This window comes from Camarhynchus parvulus, chromosome 12 (assembly GCF_901933205.1).
Source record: "Camarhynchus parvulus chromosome 12, STF_HiC, whole genome shotgun sequence".
NCBI classification, from domain to species: Eukaryota; Metazoa; Chordata; class Aves; order Passeriformes; family Thraupidae; genus Camarhynchus; species Camarhynchus parvulus.
This window is the reverse complement of record NC_044582.1, coordinates 13,474,824-13,498,419: the sequence shown is the minus strand read 5'-3', so window position 1 is coordinate 13,498,419 and position 23,596 is coordinate 13,474,824. Positions and strand designations below refer to the sequence as shown.

The window sequence follows — 23,596 nt, the reverse complement described above, 5'->3', positions numbered from 1 at the left end:
TAAGACAACATCCCTTCTAGAAATGAAATTAAATATCAACAAAAAAAGTGAGGTTAAGATCCTCTCCAGGACAGCAACTGCTGGAGGAAAAGAGTAAAGGCAGCCTGTGTGCAGAGACCAGAACAGCAGTCTCCTATTTGCCAGAAGTCTGCTTACTGCAGTTCAAAGAAGGTGGAGAATGAAAACTGAATCAGAGGAAGAGAAAGCAAAACTACCAAGAGGTGAAAGGGCAAAGAACAAACTATCAAGGTTATGACAAAAGAATAGAAAGCTTGATCAAAAAAGGCAAAAGGAGTATGTAAAAGTTCTGCAGAAATATTTTTAAGCCAGAGCATTGCTAATGCTCATTCTCCCCTATCCATTCTCAGCATAAGCATCTGCTTATTAAGATTGGCTTTTAAAATTCAAGTCTGATTTTCAACAAAGATGTACATACTATTCACCACTAAGTGTAATTTGTCAATGGACATTGTAGGCTGATGCCTGATGTGAACAGTAAAATGTTTTGGTTACAAAGATTCCACAGAACAGCATAACATGCCTTCACCACTACACCAACCTGGTTATATTTCCAGAAAAAATTTAATCACTATAGTTAATATCAGATGCATTAAAATCACAATGCCCTACACTATTAAATTTATACTGACAGCCCAGATCTAACTCCCTATTATCTTTACAACCTCCCAAACACAGAATTTGTTTTTAGTGGAGTCTGATCCAAATCCACCATCAGTAAATGTACCAACTTTTATCAATTTACTAGGTTTTACATTAAGACATCAGGGAACTGTTTCAAGTACTATATAAGGAAATTGTAAATAGATCCCATTATTTTGAAATGGTGCCAGAATCTGGATTGTTTGAACTATTTACTTCACAGACCAAGTAAGTTTAAATTATGTCCACCAACAGCTATCTTGAATACATTTGCTCTGTACTAGCTGGGTTTTGTCTTCTCATTAGAAGGTAATTAGTCTTGATCATACTAAGGTAAAAAATATGCAAGTACACCTTGTTTTAACTGGTAGATCTCTTTCTCTACAGGCACACTTGTAGTAGAACTTTTAAGACAACACAACTCTCCACTAACATCTGAGAAATTTTTGAAAAGGGTAAAAACCACCACAGTTGTAGTAACAAAGTAGTTGACATCTTGGAGGAAAAGAAATTTTGTGATAACTCCCATAATTTGCTTGTAACACATGTCTCAGGTACTGTCCGATCCTGATAAAGTAATAAAAATATTTATATTTTTTACCCTTTATGGCTGTGGTGAACATGTAATTTAGTATGTGAAAGCAGACAAAACCTCCCAAATTACTATTTTTAAGAGCTTGTGATCTGAGGAAGAGGCACGAGGAGGGAGAAGAAAGGCAACTAACCAGCAATGGGGACCACATGAGACAGACTGTACCAAAACCAGGCAAATTTCAGAAAGCTCAGCTCTGTTACCACCAAACTTGGAGTCAGCTCAAAAAATGAAATTTCTGCCAAGAAATCTGCACAGCAGGTAAGCAGTAGATTCACTGCCGAATCTATTACTGACATTAAGTGTCAATACCAAGTATTCTTCAGGCAGAATGAGAATCTTGGCTGCAAACTGACGCACCTACAAACAGCACTGCAATGTATCTTAACTAACCTGGTTATCTTAAGTAAAGCTCTCATCCATTTAAAGTAATATAGGTCCTCATTTTAACTGATATGAACGTTTTATTAAAAAAATTAAGTGATCCAAGTTAGGTCCTCGAAACTTCCTTTTTATACACAGATACTTCACTTTCTGCAACTAAACCATTATTTTCTAAACAATATCTTCCAAACTATTTTGGAGAAACACTCAAGTGCTTATCATTCATGAACAGATGTGGTTTTGTATACTTATCAATGCTGACGTAAAATTAAACTACTGCACTTTTTTTACTGTGTACCATGCAAGATGATAACAAAAGAAGAGTATTTCTAAACACATATTGTGAACAAAATAACTAAACCCATATAGAAAATAGAGTGCTCTGGTTTACACAAGTTTGGAACCAAAGTAAGAGATTCTAGCAAAACATACTTGAGGGTATTCTGCAAAATTTCAAGTAACGAACACTTAGGTATTAATAGAACACAAGTATTTTATGAACCATATGTGCAGGCCTAACCAATTTGTGCCTGCAGAGAACATACATATAATCAAACGAACAAAACATAAAATGATCAAATCTGCACCCAGAAACACTGTTTTAAAAAAAATCTCTCCCATAAGCTTTATGCTCATGTTGCCTCAGATACAAAACAGCCTTTTAATACAAAATAAAGCAAACCAAATGCACATTCCCATATCTGAGCTGTTTCATTTAGGTTCAGAGGGAAGCACTGCTGAAGTATTTTCTTCAACGTTACCCATCTTTAAAATTCTTTGCCGACTCCACTCTGTACATTAAATAACTTACATTTCCTGCACACAGAGCTTTGGAAGTCCAGCTACTTGAGGGGACATTTGAAAGGGAGAGGTCTCCTTGGGTTCTAAGCACAAGTGCATGAACTTTGTTTCACTGAGTAGTTGCTGATTGATCAGCTGAAGGAAGGAACAGCTGAAGACTTGATTAACTGTTTTGACTGTGTTTTCCACTTCAGCAAATATAGCAATTACCCAGCATTTTATTGAATCCTCAAACCTCAAAGTTTTGGCTCAGGAAATGACTTTCAGTTCAAGACCAAAAAAACCCCACCATCTGGTTCAACTAGGCAAGGAGCTGCATTACAAGATTTGATCACTGTCATAAATCTCTACTAGTGTTAGAACACTTGGTTCATCTCCAAAAGAGGTGTCCTCTCTGTTTGGTGTCCTTTCAAAACTCAGGTCAGTGTGTCTTTCCAAAGCTACAGCTCTCTAGATTTTACTTCGCTTTTTCCAAATTCAGATTGCCCTGCTGAAGGGGCAAGGGATGACCTACCTCTTTTCCATAGGTGCAGCTGTGTTGCATTCCCAAAACCCCATCCCCTTGAGCTTCACCAGAAAGGTTTGCTGCAGGCAGCAACACTCCTCTGTGCACGCACAAATCCAAACAGCCATCCTTGTGCAAGGCTACAGGCACAGCAATTCCCCCAGAGCCCTTCCTCCCTCTCTGCCAGGATGCAGAATGAAACACTAAATTTTAGCTCTCTAAAATTTAACAGTTCTGGGAAATGTCTGTGTCTTTTACCCAAGGATGAAAACTGAGCAACAGATACCAAACAGAAGTGTGTCATGCACACGTGCACCTGCAGCCTACTGCACAGCTGGGAGTTCTAATTTTAGGCTCCCAAGATTTCAATGTTCCTGTAATTATATATAAAGCATATTAAAGTAGACATCTAAGTATTTAGTTAAATTCTTTGTATATGAATTCATCTGCACACAATTAATTTCTTTGAAAATTGAACATAAAACGCACGTCAAATTCTTCATTCAAGCTATTAAACAGGTTTTCTAAGTTGATTGTACAGAATAATAAATAGTTTCAGTGAAGAAGCTTACAGAAGATTGTCTGTAGAAAGACTGATGAGTAAATTTCTCAATGAAACACAAGTAGCATATTTGAATCTGAAAAGCTTTATGTCTCCCCACTCACATCGTATCCTGTTACATCAATTTTTCATCAGCAACTTGAATGAAGTCAGTCATCTGCAAAAACCATTCCCATTTACTTTTTAATGAGTTTTCAGACCTAAAGATATTTTTAATTTCTCCAACCAATTTGTATATTACACAAATGTTGAACACATAATTTGTCATGTAAGATATCTTCATTCAAAGTCATGCATTATTTTTAGTTGGCATGATCTCATAGTGCCACCACCGCTGTATTGTGGGAAAGCCAACAAACTATTATTTATGTTTTTCTGTAAAAAAACCCCAACAATTCTAAAATAGCTTAAGGAACCCTCAAAAATGAATTGAGTTTTGCAATTATGACACAAAAATGAAACTGGATTCAGGGAATAAAAACCCTATAATTTGAACAGTAAAATTAAAATCTGGACTAAGCTAATATGAAAGTGTACACAGAAACACCTCAATTATTATGCAGAAAACCTACCATGAGGGGAGGAGAAAAGTTCTGGATAAGCCACTAGTCAATCACAGCCTCAATTAAGCTGAAATAAATCACCCATAGAATATTCTGAAATGTATCTTAAGTCACAGCCTGAAGCATACTGCAATTATGAATTGTTCTAACATGGTTTGGTATTTTTCTCCTGTTTCACACACAGCACTCCGTGTACTCTGCAGCAGCTGTACTTCTGGAGTAGGAAAAAGGAAGTTTGTTTTATTTAAACCTAAACTCACAGTTTACATAAAGCTGCAGAAGTATTTTGATACGACGTGACTGCAAGTGGTGAACATGTTCCAGGCTTCTCAGCCTCTCCCATCTCCCTACCTAGGCATGCTTTTAAGGGAAAACAAACCTGGCATACGTGTGGCATTTTTGCCACTTTCCTGCGTGGCTGTCCACATCCAGCCCTGTGACTGGGTGCTGGCTGTAAATCAGTAAGTGACAGAGCACAGCAGTAACAGCCACTTCCATTTACACATTTTCTTACTAGTGGGAGCTGGAGGAACACAATGTGCCCATGACTACATCTCTTGTGATAGGAGAACACCCCAAAATTTAGCAATAATAAAGTACACCTTTTTCCCCACTACCTGGGACATGCACAGTGCTCATCATTCCACCTTTTCCCTTTCTTCCCTGGTGGCCACAGCCCCAACTCCCATGTGACAGCAGCAAGGTGTTAATTCCTTAACTGTGCAAAGATAACACATCTTTGTGCAAAGAACACTCTGGCCACTTTTCACATCATGCATCTGATACCTGAGGGAGCAAATCAGCATATTCAAGAGAAAAAAAAAAAAACCAACAAAAACAAGGTAAGGAAAACAACACACACCTGTCAACTGAATTGTATATCAATATTTTCTTTTATTAGGCAAGCCAACTACCTAAAACCGCCCCACCCCTGCCACTCCCATTTTCTCCATGCACTGGAACATCCACCTCAAAAATAAGACTGTTTCAATCATGCCTCATATAGCCATAAGGAAACTGATGCCTGTTGATTTTCACATACCAGCTTACACTTCCTCACTCCTCTCAATTTGGCAGGCACTTTAATTTTTTCAGTAAAATTTACTTCCTTTGCTTTGCAGATTTACTGGGACTTGATTTGATACAATAAAAAAAATAAAAATAATGTAAGTTGCACAGCAACAAGAATATAAATGTACTATAGCAAAAACCTCCAACAGCACTGTTATAGTTAATAAGATCAGAAAATAAAGTGTAAAATAAAACAGTGTTTTTGTTGTTATAGGGCAGTAAAAGGACTAACCTACTCGTCATGTATTTGAACACACATGTAGTTACACACAGTATTTTGAACTTGGCTATTGTATACCTTTAGACAAAGAAATATGACTATTTCAATTATCTAGCTGAGGAACTGGTAAACCCTGAGTCTTTACTTCTTACAGTTGATATATTCCAGCACATACAGAGCCACTGTCATCAGAGATTTCCTTCCAAGAGGGGAGCCACCTGTTCAGAAGGGTTAGGCTTTAAACCCATGCTAGCTGCCCTCTGACACACAGTTATATGAATTAAATAGGTAAGCAGGGAAGAAAAATAAGGCTACACATTCACAGAATAAGGTCAGTAATTTCACTGCTGGTTATTTGTGATATAACACAAACACAGTTCAGCCTAAAAAATGTTCGTGGAAGTGAATTTTTTTATTGTTATGGAATTTTGAATTGTTCTAAAGAAGAAATTTAAGTTTTGCCTTTGCATGTCACTTCCTCTTTAGAATAAACCCATTGCTATCCTTATTCCAAGATGGAGTTCTTCACTGTTAGGAGACACTCACCTTATTTTCGGAGCCTGTCTTCACAAAATCTTCCAAAATTCCATCTCTAAACATTACACATAAAATACATGATATGTGTGTTACAGAGGAAAAAAAAAAGACTTTGAAAACACTGGCTGAACAAATCTGCATCAGGTATTATTCTTCCATATCTGGCACTAGCTCTCCACTACTGAAATCACCAATTTCACTCTTCAACAGAAACAGGCTGGGAAGGACTGCAACTTGTAATATTTTTAAATTAAGATGTATTAAAAAATTAAGATCATTTAGATCATATTATACATGCAGAAGATCTGAAAGGACTGAACTGTTTTAAAGTAGTTTTTCTGCTCTTTCATGGTCTGGACCTCTTTAACATAACCAGAACACCAGCCCGCTTGTGATGTACAGAGAAAGTAACACTTCAGCAGAACAGAATAGAAGGAAAGGAGAAAAGAATTTGCTCTGACTACTTAATGTTTTGATTTGGTTGGTTTAGTCCAACTCACATTTTTGACAGATACTTCTAAGACTACTTCCCTTCTCTGGTCTCTCTGCAGATAACAGTACTCATCACACTTGGGAAGGAGGTATTGGATATGTACAAATGGACCTAAACACACAGTGGGAGGTGAAAAAAAGAATTTTTCTCCCTTTCTTAGGCCAGCTAGAGAGCAAAATGCTCTACTCCTAGGAAAAGGTACTGAAATAGGCACCAGCTTTAATTTTTAGACATCTCATGTCAAAAAGGACATAAAAACCAATAAACCTGATTATATGAGCAGCATGACAAAGTCATCCTTATGCAGATTCAACATTAGACATATTCAGAGCACAACTGTGCAATGAGACACAGGCAAGTGGTGTCCCGCTCCCCCAGGGAACCCCCAGACCTCAAGTGGTGGTGCTGATGCATTGTGTTACAAGATTAAGCCTGTTTGTTTGCTAAGGGAAATCACAGAAGACACATGGGGTCAAGTATTAAGGAACAGGCACAACAAAGAACACAGAGTTGGTATTTCAAAAACACCCAGAAAAGGACACTTCAGAGCACCAGATAACTGCCCCTGGATGACTCAGGATGAAAACACTTAGATTAAATAGACAACAGAAAACTGAAAGGTAAACAGGATCCTTTGATATTTTAACAAATTTGTAGAGTTTACCACCCTCCAGTACACTGAAAACAAATAGAACATCCACCTTCCTGAAGCAGATAAAAGATAACCACTGCAAACATATCCAGGATAACAAAACCACGGTTTACAACAGAGGCAGATCCTCTGCCAGGCACAGCAGTTGAACACACATGACTTTCAGGACCTAGGCTGGGATCTTCAGCTCAGACTCACTGGGAGACTGAGGCAATCTCTACTGGTGCCTATCCAGGGTAGGCAGGAAGCCAAAGCTGCTGCTGCCAAACTTGTTGATCCAGTCCTCCCAGCGCTGGCCCACAATGCACTGCTTTGGGTTTGGAAATGGCTCAAAAGCTTTTGCTTCCAGCAACAGCGTGGAACACGTGGGGAAAAATGCCAAAGGAGTCCAAGAAAGAGCACTGCCAAGCCACCATAACAGTAGGGACACCCCAAATGCTCCCATGAGTCAGTGACATCACCCCGGGCACAGTGATGACAAATGACACCACGCTCCCTGCGAGGCCTCGGTCACCAAGTGCAGGAAAAGTCCTGGAGGGGTTAAATTATAAATAAAACTGCTGATGCTGCACCTTAACATTGTGTCTTCCTATTTCATAATGAAGAGCACCATCTAGCCAGGCTGTGATTTTTTGCCCTTTCCTGGAACAGGGCCCTTTCTTCATATTGTTGTGGTTATCCATGAGAATTTTGGATGGTGTCAGCAGGAGGACAGAGAATTGCACTGTTGCACAGAGAACCCTTTTTGCATCCCAAGCAGTTGTAAACAAGCCTCAGATGAGACATGTTGACAGCACACTGAAGATTTTACTCCTGTGCTCTACTCTGAGGATAAAAATAGTATTCTTATCTCCAAGAGTATCAAGCTAACACTTCAGATCATTAAATTCAGTCCATAAAAACAAGCAAAGAAACTTACAAGTTTTATTCCAGCAAATGACACAGTGGTCTGTGTCCCTACATTTCAGGGCACAAGGTGGGAGTCAGGAAGAACCAAAAAGAAACTTCCCAAACAAGGACTGATGTGTTTAGGACTTCTCCAAACACCCCATGGAAACAGTGGTGCTGAAAGAGCCAGGCACAGTCAGCTGCTGTTAAAGCAGGTTCTACAGAAGACATATCAGACAAGGAGGGGGCTCTGTCCAGCCTAGATACAAACCATAATCAAACTGTAGCAGGTACAGCTCAGATATTGATATTTCCCCCTAAAATCTCACAACACAGCTGGTAGAAAAAGTCTTCCCTCAATCACTTGGCCACAAAAAGCCCCAACCCTGTATTTAGGACAAGAATTATAAGTACAGATTACACTGCCTTTGGTAGGTAACACAGATATATTGAATTTGGCTCAAAACTTCTCCTCTATAAATTACAAACTACAATGTGGAACAGAAGCTCCTTAACAAGCAGGATTTCTAGACAGTTGATTTGAGTAACACAACTTCACAGAAATGAAAAACAAATTTGCTTTTGGGAATTTCTCTTTAAGTACTTTCATGAAGCAAATGCTGCCTATCAGGAAATTAATTTAGGCCTTTCCTCTCAAATACTTCTATTTAGTACCAGTGAGAGAAGGATGACTGCCATCTCTCTTAGCTGAGCAGAACAGACACCTTCAAATACAGACTCTACGTTTTAAAAAACAAATTATCTGAACATCTGTGTTGGTTTTGCACAGCCTGGTTTTTGGTATTGGGGGGCACAGAGGTGGCTTCTGTGAGAAGCTGCTGGAAGCTGCCACCATGCCCAGCAGAACCAGTCCCTGAGGATGGACATGCTGCTGGCCAAAACTGGGCCAGTTACAGAGGCTGGCAACACCTCTGTGATAACAGATTTGAGAAGAAAACCAAAACAAAGTGGGACACAGTTTTTTCCTAGCCAGAGAAGAGGAGGAGGTGAGAACATGTGAGGGAAACAACATGGAGACACCACAGGCAGTGAAGGAGAGTGAGGAGGTGCTCCAGGCACCAGAGCCGAGATTCCTCTGCAGCCATGGTGAGACCATGGTGGGGCAGCTGAGCCCCTGCAGTGTCTGGGGATCCACAGGGATGCAGAGATCCACCCACAGCCCAGGGGAATCCATGGGGATGCAGAGATCCACCCACAGCCCGGGCATGCTGGAGTGGGTGGATAGCCCTGGAGAATCACAGGCTGGGATCCAGTGGGAGAGACCCAGGGGTGAGAGATCCACCCTGCCCAGGGGGTCCACGGGGGCAAAAGCCTGTCCTTGGAGGACTGCACCCCATGGCAGGGTGACCCACACTGCAGCAGTTTTGGGAGGGCTGTGTGCCCATGGGGGGAATTCACATTGCAGCAGGTGCTCTAGGGCTGCTGCTCGTCAGAGTGGACTCACACTGGAGAAGTTCACAGAGAACTGTCCCCCATGGGGGGGACCTCACAGCCTCACAGGGGAAGGACTCCTCTCCTGAAGCAGCAAAAGAAAACCTCAGTGATGAACTGACCAAATCCCCCATGCCCTGTCCCCCTGTGCTGTTAGTGGGAAGGAGGGAATGGCTGGGAGAAGAAAAGGTGTTTTAAGGACTTCTTTTACTTCTCATTATCTTTGTTAGTAGTAAATTCACTTTGTACTTCTAAGTTGAGCCTGTTTTGCCCTTAGAGTGTTTTCTCCTGATCCTTACCTGAACTCATTAAGCCTTCATTAAATTTTTCTCTCCTCTGCCCAGCTGTAGCAGGGGAGGGTGAGTGACTGACTGTCATGGGTGCCTGGCATTTGGCCAGCGTCAAACCATGACACTATTCTAAATCCCAAAATTATATTTGTTATAAACCAAAGCCTAGCAAAGCCTTCTAGTTGTCAGAGGCAAGTTAAACTCCTTTAATATATTTCTAGAGTAATTCTAATTGAACAGGAATGAAATAGATGATTTTAACATTTCCTGGGAAAAGTGGAGAAATTCTTTGGAAAATGTATTATTTTGAAAAGTGCTTTCCAAATTATTTTATATGGCTGTCTCAATAATCCAACACCCATACTGTCTGATTATTGGGAACACTTCCTATTCCTTTGACATATCCATCAAAAATACTGCCAGTTAACTCAAATCTCTGCAGCACTTGAGGCTTCTGGATATTCCACACAACTATAGATTTCTTCTGAAGGGATAAAAGGAGTATTTGGTATGGAACACCTTTATGTATACTGTATAAATGATGCTTCTTTCTCCTTTTGCCATAATTTGTAACAGCCCTCCAGTAAAAGATAAATGATGCTGTAAGTGTTGTTCAGCACAGTAACAAATTCAAATAGCATTTTCTCCAGTTCACAGAGTTACTGGGAACCACCTCAGGAATGTTAGAAAAGCTTCCAATTTCTATTACCTGGCCTCCTGACATAACTAATTATGAAAAAGGAATTTTGTAAAAGAATACTAACTAATATAATAACAACAACTAGTCTTACTTGTTTAGTTTTTACAATACACCACTTGCAACTGGTCCTGATTTACACTGTGGTTATTCACTGACATGACATCTTTAACACTCAAGATATCCAAGATATAAGATCTATCATGCTATACAGTCTTGTAGGCAGATATGCAAAAATTGGATCAGGTTCACTCTGAAAAGATACATAATCAAGCACACTCCAATGGATTCTAATTAAGGTTCTCCTTTAAGCAGCCATCACCTTGTTTTGGAAACAACTTTACAGTTAGAATACAACTATCATTTCACAAGTGTTTCACTCAGCAGAGACGGGAGCTGCTTAATCCAGCATTACTAGGAGGAAAAAAAAAGATTGTAGAACCACACCCTAGGTGTAAACTGATATAGATTTTCCTCTGTAGTTTTGCCTGAAACAATAGCCAGAGGGTGTAATTTAGGGTATATACACCTTGACAAAGCCATGGCTGTAATATCTAGGGACTGACAATTAAATGTTTGCATAGTGAAGTATCTTTGGTGTCTGTCTGATCGTGAGGTTGCACTGAACATGGCTGTCTCCTCTCTCACCCACTGAGCCCCACAACCTGGTCCTACATTCTCCTTCCAGTCCTACATTCTCCTTCCAGTCACAAGAAAAACCCTGCTGACTTCAGTGCCTCACAGCAAGACCCCAGGTAACAATTAATAAACCATCAGAACTCTCATCTTCCTACTCACAGCATCTACTACACCACTTATGCAGTCAATGAACAAAACCATAGACTGAAAGTTAAATTTATGAAGGGCAAAATACAGCAGAATTTGATGTCCATGGAAAGCAAACATCCAATTTACTGTGTATTCATCATAGGACTTGATTTTCAAATTTAACTCTTTAAAGCCTCCACACTTCATTTTAAGGCAAGCTGCTATAGGACTTCCAGGCAACTATATCAGTGAGAAAGCATCCAACCAACTTGCTTGCAAAGAAAACAATGAGAGCTCTAGATTTCAGAACCAAAGCAATATGGACTTAACCTCAATTGCTCCCTACAGGATTTTAGTCCTTCAGCTCTTTTGTACATATTTTTTCAGTGCCAGTTGAGAAAGCTGCATTTTCTGTTGCATTACAGACAAGTCCTGCTTAGCAACAGAAGGAAGAGCAGATCAAGAACACTGCATGTTTTCTGCCTATTATAATCCCCCCAGCAGAAAAACAAGGCATAACCAATTATCCTTTATATTATCAATGAAGTTTATCCATGGGCTATGCCAAAGCTATCAGAAGTGGAGAGCAGGGTGGGGGTGAGCTTGTAAATAAACCATCTTTCTCATTTGGAACATGTTACCACAAACCAGCTTATTCCACAGGGCTGATGGGCATGTGCACACACAACTAACTGAGCATTTGAGCATTTCTAATCTAGCTGAGCCAATAGCCCAGAGTATTTGCCATTTCCAAACCCAGCAATCATGACTCCAAGCCATGTGGGAGCAGGTGCATGTGCAGTTTACTTTGATGAAGTCACATCCTGTCATACCCTGTAGTACCTGGGCTTTCCACAGTGTCTGACTTGCCACAAGAAACAGTGTGAGAGCCACCAGCACCAGTCCTGGCTCACAGCTGCACACAGCCTGCACAAGCAGGGACAGCTTTTCACTGAGCAAAGCCTTCTAGCAATGGGAACACAGATTACAATAAATTTATTGCCTTCTGTGACAACTGCTTTTATAATCATGCTACTCTGCTACATTAGACTTTGAATTCCCTTTGTCAGATTTTAACACTTGCTGCTAAAAAACTTGAAGTGTAAGTACAAAGCTCTATTCATCTCTGTGCTGTCACCTACATTGTAAGAATGCCTAGGAAATAACATTGAATATTGTACATATGGGGAACTTCCACAGCAGTGGATTATTTCATTCATTACACAGAAAGAGAAAAAATTTTCAAGCATCCTAGAGATTATTTAGAATAGTTAATTACAAGTCAAATATAACAATAGTTTGTGAAAGATGAAATCTTTTTTGTCTTGTAAGAGACAAAAGATCACACCTATCCCCAGACAACCTTCAGCAGCTCCAGCCACAGGCTGGGCATAGCCAGGAGAGCTGTAAGAACTGGAGACATTCACTTTTATAGATCTGCTGCAATGGAAGAAATACCTTTTAAAATAGTTACCTTAGAGAGAGTAATCTGCATCCTCTTAACCCAATTTATTTAAAAGTATCCTTCAATAAGTTTTTTTGTCTTTCCTGCTCTACTTAGATGACAAAGTTACCACCTTGTATTAAAGTCACATTTCTGCATATTTATTACATTGTTCTTCTCTCACTGAGTTTTTGTTGTTAAATATAGCACAGAAACACTACAAAAACCAATATTTAACTAAGTATTACCAAGACATCACCTCTTCTGCACAGGGATAACCTAGCTAATCATACATACCACGTAAGAAGGATTTAATAACAGTGAATTCCTGACTGTTATGTGTGTGTACAGACAATTATTTTAAAAGATTCTTATAAAAAAGAAAATATCCTGCCTCCTCACATATTATGGACAGACCAAGACAGTCTTGAGGCTGCACTTCCAGCCAAAGTCCCCAAGGCCTTGCAATACCACACTAATGTTATGGTAATACCTAAAACCTGCCAAGTATCTTTAAAACATATGAGATGACATAGTTCTAACTTCCAGTCTAACATCACAATATTCTATTTATAACACTTGACTCATCCCATCAGAAATAATTTAATATTGTAAACAGAACTTAGATTTAAAGGAAAAAAAGAACCAAGTAAAAAATTAGGGCCAATCACTGCAGACAATTTCAGAAGCATCCTTTCAAACTGCATGTTTTTCAAGCAATCTCATAAAACCTCCACAATCTTCCTAAACAGTTCAATGCAATTTTAAAGTCTCCCTGTAATCGTTTTATGATAACCAGTCCACAAAACCTTAAAACAATTTGTGTAAATAGACAATTAAAATGCAATGAAATGAAGAAGAGATTTATCTGATTACAGACTGCGAAGAGCTATGCAGAATGTCAAAAAGAAGCATAGCACCTTGTACTGCTACCTTAAAATATTTATTTCAAATTATTAAAAATTCTCACAAGTGTATTTGCAGGTAGTCAAGGATTACAGAGCCCTCTAAGCATCTCTCTGATATGATCTGACATAACAAAAAATCAACTCGACTAAGCACCTCCCAAGGCTGAATAAAAAAAAATTAAATTTTGAAATAAGATGCTGTCTCTTACTTGTATTTACAACTTAATATTGGAACAGAAGTTTCAGCAGTGCTTTAATTATTTATGGAACCTGTTGCTGGGAAAATTCTAGACCTTGGGTCTATGTGATAAAGATGCTTCTAGTGAGCCTCCCAGGCCTGGATTTCACTGCTCAGCCCTGCCTAGAAGGAGCTGAAGAAGAACAAGGGTTCATCACATGGCTCTTAGTACTGTCTGTACAGCTCTGGTAACTTCCATTAATAGTAATTAATATAATCAAACCTCAAAGCTTCTGCTGAATGCCCTAGAGGTTCACAGAGCCTTTTTTATTTTATCCCCAAGATATATTAACTGTCAAAGACCAGAAGTTGAGCTGTTACCAGGTGACACAACGCTGAACAGAGTTTGCTCCCACCTGCTCTCCTGACTAATTCCTACTGTCACTAAACCTTCCAGAGTGCCTTCTGAAGGTGCCCACCAAAAACTGACAATCTGCATTCCCCCAGAAAACTCACTGCTTGCTTTATAAGACAGAATATTTTAAAAGCTGTAAGACTCATACTGTGCTGCGTCACCCCACACCCAACACCAGCTCTGACCTGGGATCCAGGTTACAGATGTTCTGTCCTCTTCCTCCTCCTCTACTTTGTTACCAGTTAACTCTAAGTTGTGGTGACAATACGAGTGAAGTGCTTGAAATAGACAACAGCAAGGGATTCACCTCTCAAAGGATGTAACACACACAAAAATACCCAAACAAACTAAAAAAGGGGCTGTGTGTGTAACTGAAAGAATGAGGTGCTTAAGCTCTAGTAAAGACACCATAGTTTCAGCATGCACTGAATAAACTTAAAAAAACCAATCAATTTTAAATTGTCTAGCCAAATCTCTTTTTCTGTTCCCCATGCTTTTATTTTCCCATCTGAGATGCCATAGTTTCTTTTCTTATAATTTTAAGTATTTCAAAGTTATTTTATGAGTCAGTATAAGAATACAAGAGACTTTTATCCCAACCACTTCAAAAGGGTTGCACAAATTAATAAATAATGGTGTATTTAATGATGATGTACATGGGTTGTATCCCTCTGACTCTCAAATACAGGTTTGGGGGTGGGGATGGCTTGGTTTTGGGTTTCCTATTTTGGATTTTTTTTCCCCACGTTTTTGTTTAATTTAAAGGAACATATATGACAACCTTTAGCAATTGGCTGAGGGGAGAGTCAAGAGTTCCTTGGTGGTGGGACAGGGCTAGGCCCTCAGCCCCAATAAACAATTTTGGTGCTCACTGTTTCTATCCACAGCTTCTCCACTCTTTCACAGAGCAAAATGAGCCAACCTGTCATTAAATTTTGCAAGAAGCAACAGTTGCCTCTGTTGAAGCCTGTCAAAGTTACCACGCATGAACTCTACGCTCACAGGCACAGCTCTATTTAGAGATCCTCTTTGCAACAATGGGCTAGAAAAATCCTTAAAAGCAAACTAAATTCAGCACAAGTTAGCAAGGATCTCCAGAAAAACTGTTTCAAGCACTGATTATGAGGTTTGACATGAAAGAATAATTTTTTTTCAAATCAAACAGTGTCAGGTACTACAGACACATCAAACTCCTTTTAAGATCTACTGCACCTCCAAGATGAACTGAGTGACTGAAAACATTTTGGCTGCATCCAATAGCACTTGCTCCCACCATCACACAAGTCTGGAAGATGCACTTCAGCAAAGTTTCATTTTAAAATACAGGAAAAGTGCATGAAGAGGATGAGATTTTCTGCCTTGCTGTTTTGGAATTCATCTACATATTACAATGCAACATGCTATCCTTTCTTCATCACAGCACAAGCGAGTGGCAGGGGATTCACACCTTCAGCTGGTTCACAAAGCAATAAGTAATTAAGTGACTGCATGAGCCAAAAGATTCTGTCACATCAATTACATATGAAAATAACTGATGAGCACAATTGCTTCTAACATGTTCTTACCTTGATAGGATTGCTCAGCAGAGGAAGGTTTCAGTGTATAAAGTCAAAGTAAAGTTCAAGGCTTATTTTAAAGTAAAATCTTCCCATCCCATTGAGTATCCCTCTCTCACACTTCCATCTCCTGGGGATTTTCCATACCAAGAGCAAGTCAAGTCCACTGGGCCCATACCTTATTCCTGCAGCTGATTTCTACATCAAAGCTCAGTGTGAATTGTTACTGTCTCAAAAAGCAACATATAGGAAAGTATCCAGCCAGTTTCTCACTTTGATGAAGGTCAGTGAGGATCCCAGTAGGAATGATTTAATATTATGTATTAGCAGAACAGAAAGCATGTAAGAGCAGCAAAAAAGAAACATGGAAGTACATGGAGACACAACCACTGGGAGTTTGGGAAGCCCAAACTCAAATTCTAGTTCTTACTTCAATGTGAGCTTGGTTATGACAAGGAGGATTAGATACAAAAACCCCCCATGTTTCCTGATCCCTGCATGGAACTAGCATCATTAACAGGTATTAAGGACTCATCAGGCTTCACAACCACTAAAATGCTGAGAGAGGAGCTGCCTGATCAGCAAATAGAAAGTGCCACTGACAAAGGTGTGTCTGAAATCCTGCCTCTCTCTACTGCTTCCAAATATTGCCCTGGAATTACACAGTTACATCCTCCTTTATTCCTTTAAAATAGCATACATAATTTTTGCCTTTAAAGCCTAACAAAATGAGAAGCTGGCAATGTTAAAGCCCCCTTTCTAATACAGTGTTACAACAAGAGGAACACTCACTCTTCATTCAAGAGACTCAAACTCAACTGCCTGTGAGGCTGAAATCCACCTCTTGCCAGCAGGCATGCTGAGGATGAGGCCATTCCCACCAGGAGATGCAGAGAACAGTACATGGGAAAAGAAACAACTACCACCCATAGCCCAGTGGGGACACAGGCCAGTGGGAGAGTGACAATTGGTAAATAAAGAAAATGGTTCTTGGTTTTGAACCTAATTCTAATATGTGGGCTGTAAAGTCGTGTTTCTTCTTCTGCTCCCTCTCCAGGCCATGAATATTTAATTATTTTATGCAAACTGGAAGAGTTGCAATGCAAGGTTAAATTAGCCTAAATAACCTTGAAATCCTTTTGTGAAGTTGGGCCTCAGAGTCAACTCCCAATCTGTAGAGAAATAACTTTCTTACACAAGGAGTTCTGTACTTGTATTTAAAATACTGTGGGGTACCACGACAAAAGTCTTGAGGTTAATGTGGATTTAACAAAATTTATACTTTTGGTTCACTGTTCTCTGTTAAGAGCCAAGGTTTAGAAAGTCCAATTACTTTATACACGTTTGTTCCTCAATTTTGAATGCAAAATTCTTCCTGGGAAAATGAATTATTTACAGCATTTTCAAAGTTTTGTTTGATAACACATACATACGCTGGCATGTTTGCTGCTCCCCTAGTTCCTTAAGTTAATCTAAACTCAATTAATACTATTTTAGCTTAATTGTGTAGCAGGCCAAGCTCCCTACAGGTCAGCTACAGGTATATGCCAAGTCAGTGTCTCATTCATATGTCATAAAGCAACCAAAATAAATAGACTTCTGGAAGCCTGACAGGGCTACTAAGTTTCACTTTTAATTCTCAAAAGTATTTTATGAAATTCCTTCAACTCACAACCCTACAAATCATTCACATGGTTGGAGTCAGTGCAGAAAAGCTGTGTCTCAGTGATCAGCCTGCACAAAAACAGTTTCATGATCTCTCTCCAGTGGGAAAAAAAATAGGATAGATTATTCTTTACCCTGCCAGCTAATCTTTAGAATCTGGAAACCTTAGATGCTTGCATTTTAAAAGGTAGAAATAAGAGCAAATGTTTGAAAATCCTTATTGGTAAAATCTTCACTAGGATAACGTGTGTGCTTATTGTTGCAAATGCTTTTTTAGCATTTGAATGATTTGCCTATTCAGAAAAATGAATTACATATCCAGCACAATGATTAGATTGGAACTTGGCAATGAAGTAATGAAATGATTTTTCAAGTGCCTAAGAACTCACAGATACACTTAAGAAGATGGCAAAACAACACAAGTGAATCTGCACGCTACAGCACAGCTGCCTACTGCATCTTTCTTCCAAGCCCCTGACACTGACTCTGATCCTAGAAACTGCACTTTCTAGATTTTAGCAACACTGGGAATTGTACAAAAAATAGCCATTTTGATTCAGACTCAACATGGATCAGTGCCTCCCAATCCTGCCAGCCTGTGCCACCTTGCTTTAGGTTTCATTTGCTGCTTGCAGCTCACACCAGTCTGTAAGTGCTGAATCAGATCATCTCCTAAGGTCGCTGGCAAGTTCTGCTTCCCAGGATTGTAAACCTTGCCTACAAACTCAGCCTTCCATTTCTACAACATCAAATAAATGACTTGAGTCTAACTGCTCCAGTATTTAAAACAGCTGGGCCTGTTCTCTGGCACATGTCTCAGGCACTCGGAGGGAACCAAGAACCAACAATATAAAGAAAGGTTCTAAAACTTTCTCTGTTCTAAAACAATCATTAAACTAGAAAAACAAACAAACAAAAATTAACATAATAAATCACACTCATCGCTTCATTTTTTCCACTGCCTGTTAGAAAGTAAATAATAATCTATAGCTTTCATTCATCATCTGCTTACAACTCCAAGTAGCATTGTTACTCTTGCAAGAAACTAGGCCGTAATGGGCTTTTGCTAATCACAGGTGAAAGGTCACTCTCATTTAGCAGAGCACCAAGCAATAAACATAACACAATGACATGACAGAGGAAGGGATTGGTATTGAAATACTGACATGGATTATACCAAGAATAAAAAATATTGTAACTCAAGAGAAGATTTTATCAGTGTTGGTCACAGAGCTTCCTAAGCACTATTTATAGTCTAAAGAAAAAAAAAAAAACAAACAACAACATATAGAAACACAGTAAGGACAGTCTATGCCCTAACTCGTAGTTTTCAAAATACGTATTAATTTAATAATGATGCTAATAACACCAGTCACTGACAGGCCACCAGTCCTAAATCCAAACCAACAGGAAACTTTGACCCTTTCTCTTTCCTGTGCCTGCCCCTCTGCTAAGTAGTTATGAAGAAGAAAACTTCTCCTTGCACTTTTCCTCAAGAATGAATTGCACTCACCTTCTCGGCAAAGTCGCATTGCTTCTCGGTTTCTCCCGTATTCCTTGAAACTTTCTTCTAATGCTGTTCCTAAAACAAAAAAGCCACAAGATTTCAATCCATGGACAAGCCAGAGGGTAGGACTGACCCCCGCTCGTGACCTGTAGCCCGTTTTCCCGTGGGCACCGTAAACACGGACCGGAGGGACCGAGGGCTCCTGGGCCCCGGAGCCGCTGTCAGCGGCGGGGATGCCTCACCTGCGGCGGGATCCCCGCCCCACGCCGAGGCTGTATCGAGGGCAGGAGGTGCCGGGCTCCGGGGACCGGCTCCGACCTCCTCGCACCGTGTCCCGGATTACAGGAACTGGGGCAGGCGCTGCCCGCTCCGCGCCGCTCCCGAGCCCGCCCGGGGGGCGCGCACCGCACAACGAACTCGGCCGCGAACGCCGGGGGTGGGAACGGACCCGAGCTCCCCGCCGGGCCCGGCACCCCGCCGTGCCGTCCCGGGGCACCCGCGGGCTGAGCCGGGGACGGGCGGGGGGAAGGGGGTGGGGGTGGCGGTGCTCGGCGGCCACTCACCGTCGTTCCCGTGAAGTTTAGCAGCATCGACCCAGTGGCTCCAGGGCTGCCCCAGCATCGCCTCGGGGCTGGGCAGGGACCTGCGCTCCCCGACGGCCGCCATTGCCGCTGCGGTGGCGGCGGGGCCGGCGCCGCTCCCGCCTCCTCCGCCTCCTCCCTCGCCGTGGCGGGGCCGCCGCTGCCGCTGCCTGGCGGCCGCGCCGCGCTGCTCCCTCCTGACGTCACCCGCGGCCCGCGCCGACATTCTTTCCGCTGCTACAATGTAACGAGAAAAGTCAGCGGCCGCTTAAGGTGGCGCCCCGCTCTTAAGGCAGCGCCGCGGCGCTGTCAGCCCACCCGCTCGCTCAGCTTCCTCCCCGCGGGGAACCTGCGGCCCTGCGGCGGCGCCGACTCACCTCTGCGGCGGCCCGGGGGGCAGCGCCCGGGTGCCCATTATTGTGCGGGGAGCGCTGCCTTCCTCTTCACCGTGTAGGTGAGGCGCGCTTGTGTTCGCGCTAACAAAGCGGCCGAAGGGAGCGGGGGCGAGCGGGGCTACGCCGCCTGCCAGGCGCACCCCAGCTCCATGGGCCGCCTCGCTACCTCGGCCCCGCGACCCTACAAAAACAACGGCCGCATCACAACCCCGCCTGGCACCCGCTGCCCCGGCCAGGGGGGCGGACCGGAGGGCGACGCGGCGGGCGGAGCCGGGCGGGCGCGCCCCGCCCTCAGCGCCGGTCCACCTTAAAGCCGGCGCCTCCTTAAAGGCAGCGGCGAGCAGGAAGCGCGCTCCGGGCGGGCGCGTCCCCAGCCCCCGGGCTCCCTCCCGTCCCCTCCCTCCGCTCCTCGGCACAGGGGGGACACCGAGCGAGTTTCCTGCGCGCTGCTGCCCTCGCTATGCCCGTAACCTGTCTCCCAGGGGGAGGGCCTTCTCATTGTTATTTCACATTTCTTTTTAAACAGCCTTTTTTTTTTCTGCCCCTTGCCTAAACTTTGCAATGACGTCGTGCCGTGTCAAAAGCGAGGATTAAAGGATGCTGTCGTACCTGCTAACTCCAAGTAATAAAGTCTAAGCTTTGCAAAATCAAGTTCTTTGATTAAAACCCCTGGGTTTAGAATGAATTTATCACAGAGTTTTCTCCCCTAGAGTGTTCAAGTACCAATGTCAAACTGTCAGGCCATGATCTGCAACGACTTCTGGCCACGCTCGATGCCACTGTCAGTAACAACATCCTCGAAGAACAGCTAAAAATATGTAAATCTGATGTGCTGCCTCCTCTACAGGTACTCGATGGCACTGTCAGTGGAACTGCTTACAGATCCCATACGTGTATTTGCAAAACCAGACAGAAATTCACAGAAATCAGAACTGTGAATAAATTTGTTTAACCTGCAGAGGTGCATATACACACAGTTATATTTCATTTTCTATTTCAAGTATGGGACTATACAAGCTAGAGATGTTTCTTTCCAAATTTATGCATATAAAAGATCTATAAATTCAAGCTCATCAGATGGAATAGCATAGGCTGTAATTATAAGAATAGTTTCAGTGTTCCACCCAACTGAAAATTTATGTCACACTCAGAATGTATCTCGTAAAATTGAAGATCTAATACAGAGCAGTTAGCGTGATTTTTCTCTCCTCCTGATCAACTTGAAGTCTAACTTAGCTCCTTCATAAAAGGCCAACACCATAAAATTTAGGTAAAGAGAGCAACACTGACTTCTACTGCAGACATTTGCAGCAGGATTAATTATCAAAGGCCATCAGCCTCTTGAGCTGGGCCCTGATGTGTCAGACAGTTACACTGCCCTGCCTGTAGCTTCCCAAAACTCTCCATCTTAGCCTGAGGATAAATAAAGGTGTTCATGGAATAAAGATGAACAGAGTGTATTCTTGTTTGAGTAATTGTCAAATAGCATACTTTATAATATAGAAAACTACTTATAATTAAAGGTAAGAACATCACTGGAAGAAAAATGTCTGCCAGGTGCTGAACAGCTTCTGAACAGAACCTCAGCTTTTTTTGTGGTGTAGAAGCCAGATAGGAAAAAAAGGCTATGCCTGATTTCTTTCAAGCTTAGCTCTTTAACAGTGTTTCACAAATGGAGTCTAAGCTAGTGTCCATAGCTGAATGCAGACTCCAGGCATAGGATAAAGCAAGTTCCAGACAGATCTATATTCTCTGTGTCAAATATTCTCATTTATATTACAAACTTCATTCATGCAGCTTTCCTTCATCCTGGAGTAAGCTGTCAGAAAGCTGCCTCAGCTGCAGTTTGAAAAAGAAACCTTGATATGTCCAAGCATCCATCAAATTCATAAAGGGTTTTTCTATTATTTACTTTACATAAATCATAAAGTAAATATGGTGATGAGTGACCAAACAGAGTCATAGAACACCATCACCTACCCTTTAACAGTGACAGAGTTGACCATGGCAGATCAATTTCACGTTCACACATCACATGATTCTTTTCTTTAAACATTACCAATGTATTTACGTCAAATTATGCAAAAATTGGCAAAACTATATCAATTAACTAACTACATTAACAAGCCAATAGATTATCAACTTCTTAGTTTCTAAAGCTGACACTCATCAAGCTACTCAGAAGTGCCAGCCACATAGGTAAAAGCACATGCCACTTTTATTTCATACAGCTCTGATTATCCCCTTTATGGCTCTTCTCTGCTCTTTCAATCTGGCTGTTGCATTTTTAGCCTCCCTCTTTCACAGCTTTTCTTCTTTGCCTATATATTCCCACTCAAGATCTAATTCTGCAGTCTGGGCCTCGGGCTGTCCTTTACTAAACCTTCCGCTGCTGCAATATTTTCTCACTGTGCCGTGAGTACATCAGTATTCCAGCAGAGGGAGGGAAGTGGCAGCAGAAGGATCAGTTCATCAGTTCAAGTGCACAAGACCGATTAGTCAGACAGCAGGAATAGGGGCAGATGAAAAACTAATTTTACAGGGACTGGAAGTGGCAAGAACTTTCTTTCCCCACAAAGTCATTAGGCTGAATATGTTGTTTGGGCTCTTTAAAGCACACTAGTTCAATTTTCTTACATTGTTTCCATAATGCTGTAGATGGATGAATTGATTATTTTAAGTAAAAATAGGGAAACCGCTGAAAATCCATCATGTTAGAAGGAGATCAGAATTGAAAACACATGTACACATGTACATGACTTTATTAACAGAGGTGGCTGTTAGAAATCTGAGACATCCGGTTAGAAGAGCTGTCATCCAAAGCTCCCTTGGTGGGCAGCAGAGAGGAAGGGATACTTCTGGGATCAGTTTGGTCCCTCCTGGTGCAAACCACTATTTGAAGAAGCCCTTCTCTTCCCACTGACCACAGAAGTAGCCATGGATGACCACACACATAAATTAGGCACCTGCATTAGACATCCAGAGTTAAGTGGGGTGAACCTGGCCAGGAGTGGGGAGAACATTCAAGTGTGTAAAACTGCCTAGAAGCCAATACTTCCCTTTAACACAACAAAAAGGAGTTTGGAAATGCCCTTAGTTGGTTCTAAGACTTATCTGAGGAAGCAAAATAGCCCAAGCAGTAGCACTGGGACTGAACAATGTGTGAAAAACCATGACTGCTCATACCTGTGAATTAGAACAAGTATTTGGAGAACAGAGAGAAAACACAAAGAGGAGTTAAGTTAAGCTCAAAGAGAAAGTAGAGAAGAAAAAATATGAGGCAGGAAAACAGCAGAAAACAGTGGATGATATGATGTAGAGAAAAGAGTCAAATAATGACGTGAAGAAAGCATAAACAAACAAAACATATAACACAGCCTGCAAAAGCAAAGAAAGTAGACAAAAATAGGAAACAAAACATACAGAAAAGGAAAACTCACAGTTTTAAAGCTCACTAGGTAGATTTAACAATAGATTAAACATGGCTGGCAACACTATGATTAAATGTATGCCTACAAACAGCATGCAACTGCTGAAAACTGCAGCGGATGGTTATTTCATGGCATGACACTGCAGGCATTTTTTCACCTGTACCAGCAGGTTTCATTCTTTTGCCAGGTGGTCCAGGAAAGCCGTTCAAACAGGGAACACCTACTTCAGCTGTTCAGTTAGAATCTGTATGACAGCCTCTGTATAGAACCTGAGATATGACAACTCTTAACTGGAATGAAAAAGGAAGGATGAATCTGCAGCCGAACTCTTTTAAGAGCAGAAGTACAATGATTCCATTCACCGATGATTTTCCACAATGC

The 23,596-nt window shown here is 41.4% G+C and overlaps 1 protein-coding gene across 5 annotated transcripts in view; it reads right to left on the bottom strand.

The window, feature by feature from the left end:
* The window catches only part of ATXN7 (ataxin 7), an 87,204-nt gene that overhangs the window by 40,612 nt on the left and 22,996 nt on the right, over positions 1 to 23,596 (bottom strand). For 2 of the 5 annotated variants that reach the window (XM_030956421.1, XM_030956416.1), the window contains exons 1-3: positions 19,767 to 19,993; positions 19,372 to 19,626; positions 18,815 to 18,883 (exon numbers count right to left, since the gene is read on the bottom strand). In XM_030956421.1, coding sequence (XP_030812281.1) covers positions 18,815 to 18,883; positions 19,372 to 19,615 — 313 coding nt within the window. In that variant the 5' untranslated portion in view covers positions 19,616 to 19,626; positions 19,767 to 19,993. Of the gene's footprint in view, positions 1 to 18,814; positions 18,884 to 19,371; positions 19,627 to 19,766; positions 19,994 to 23,596 lie in introns of those variants that run through there. The other 3 variants (XM_030956418.1, XM_030956417.1, XM_030956420.1) reach the window with 2 other exon arrangements.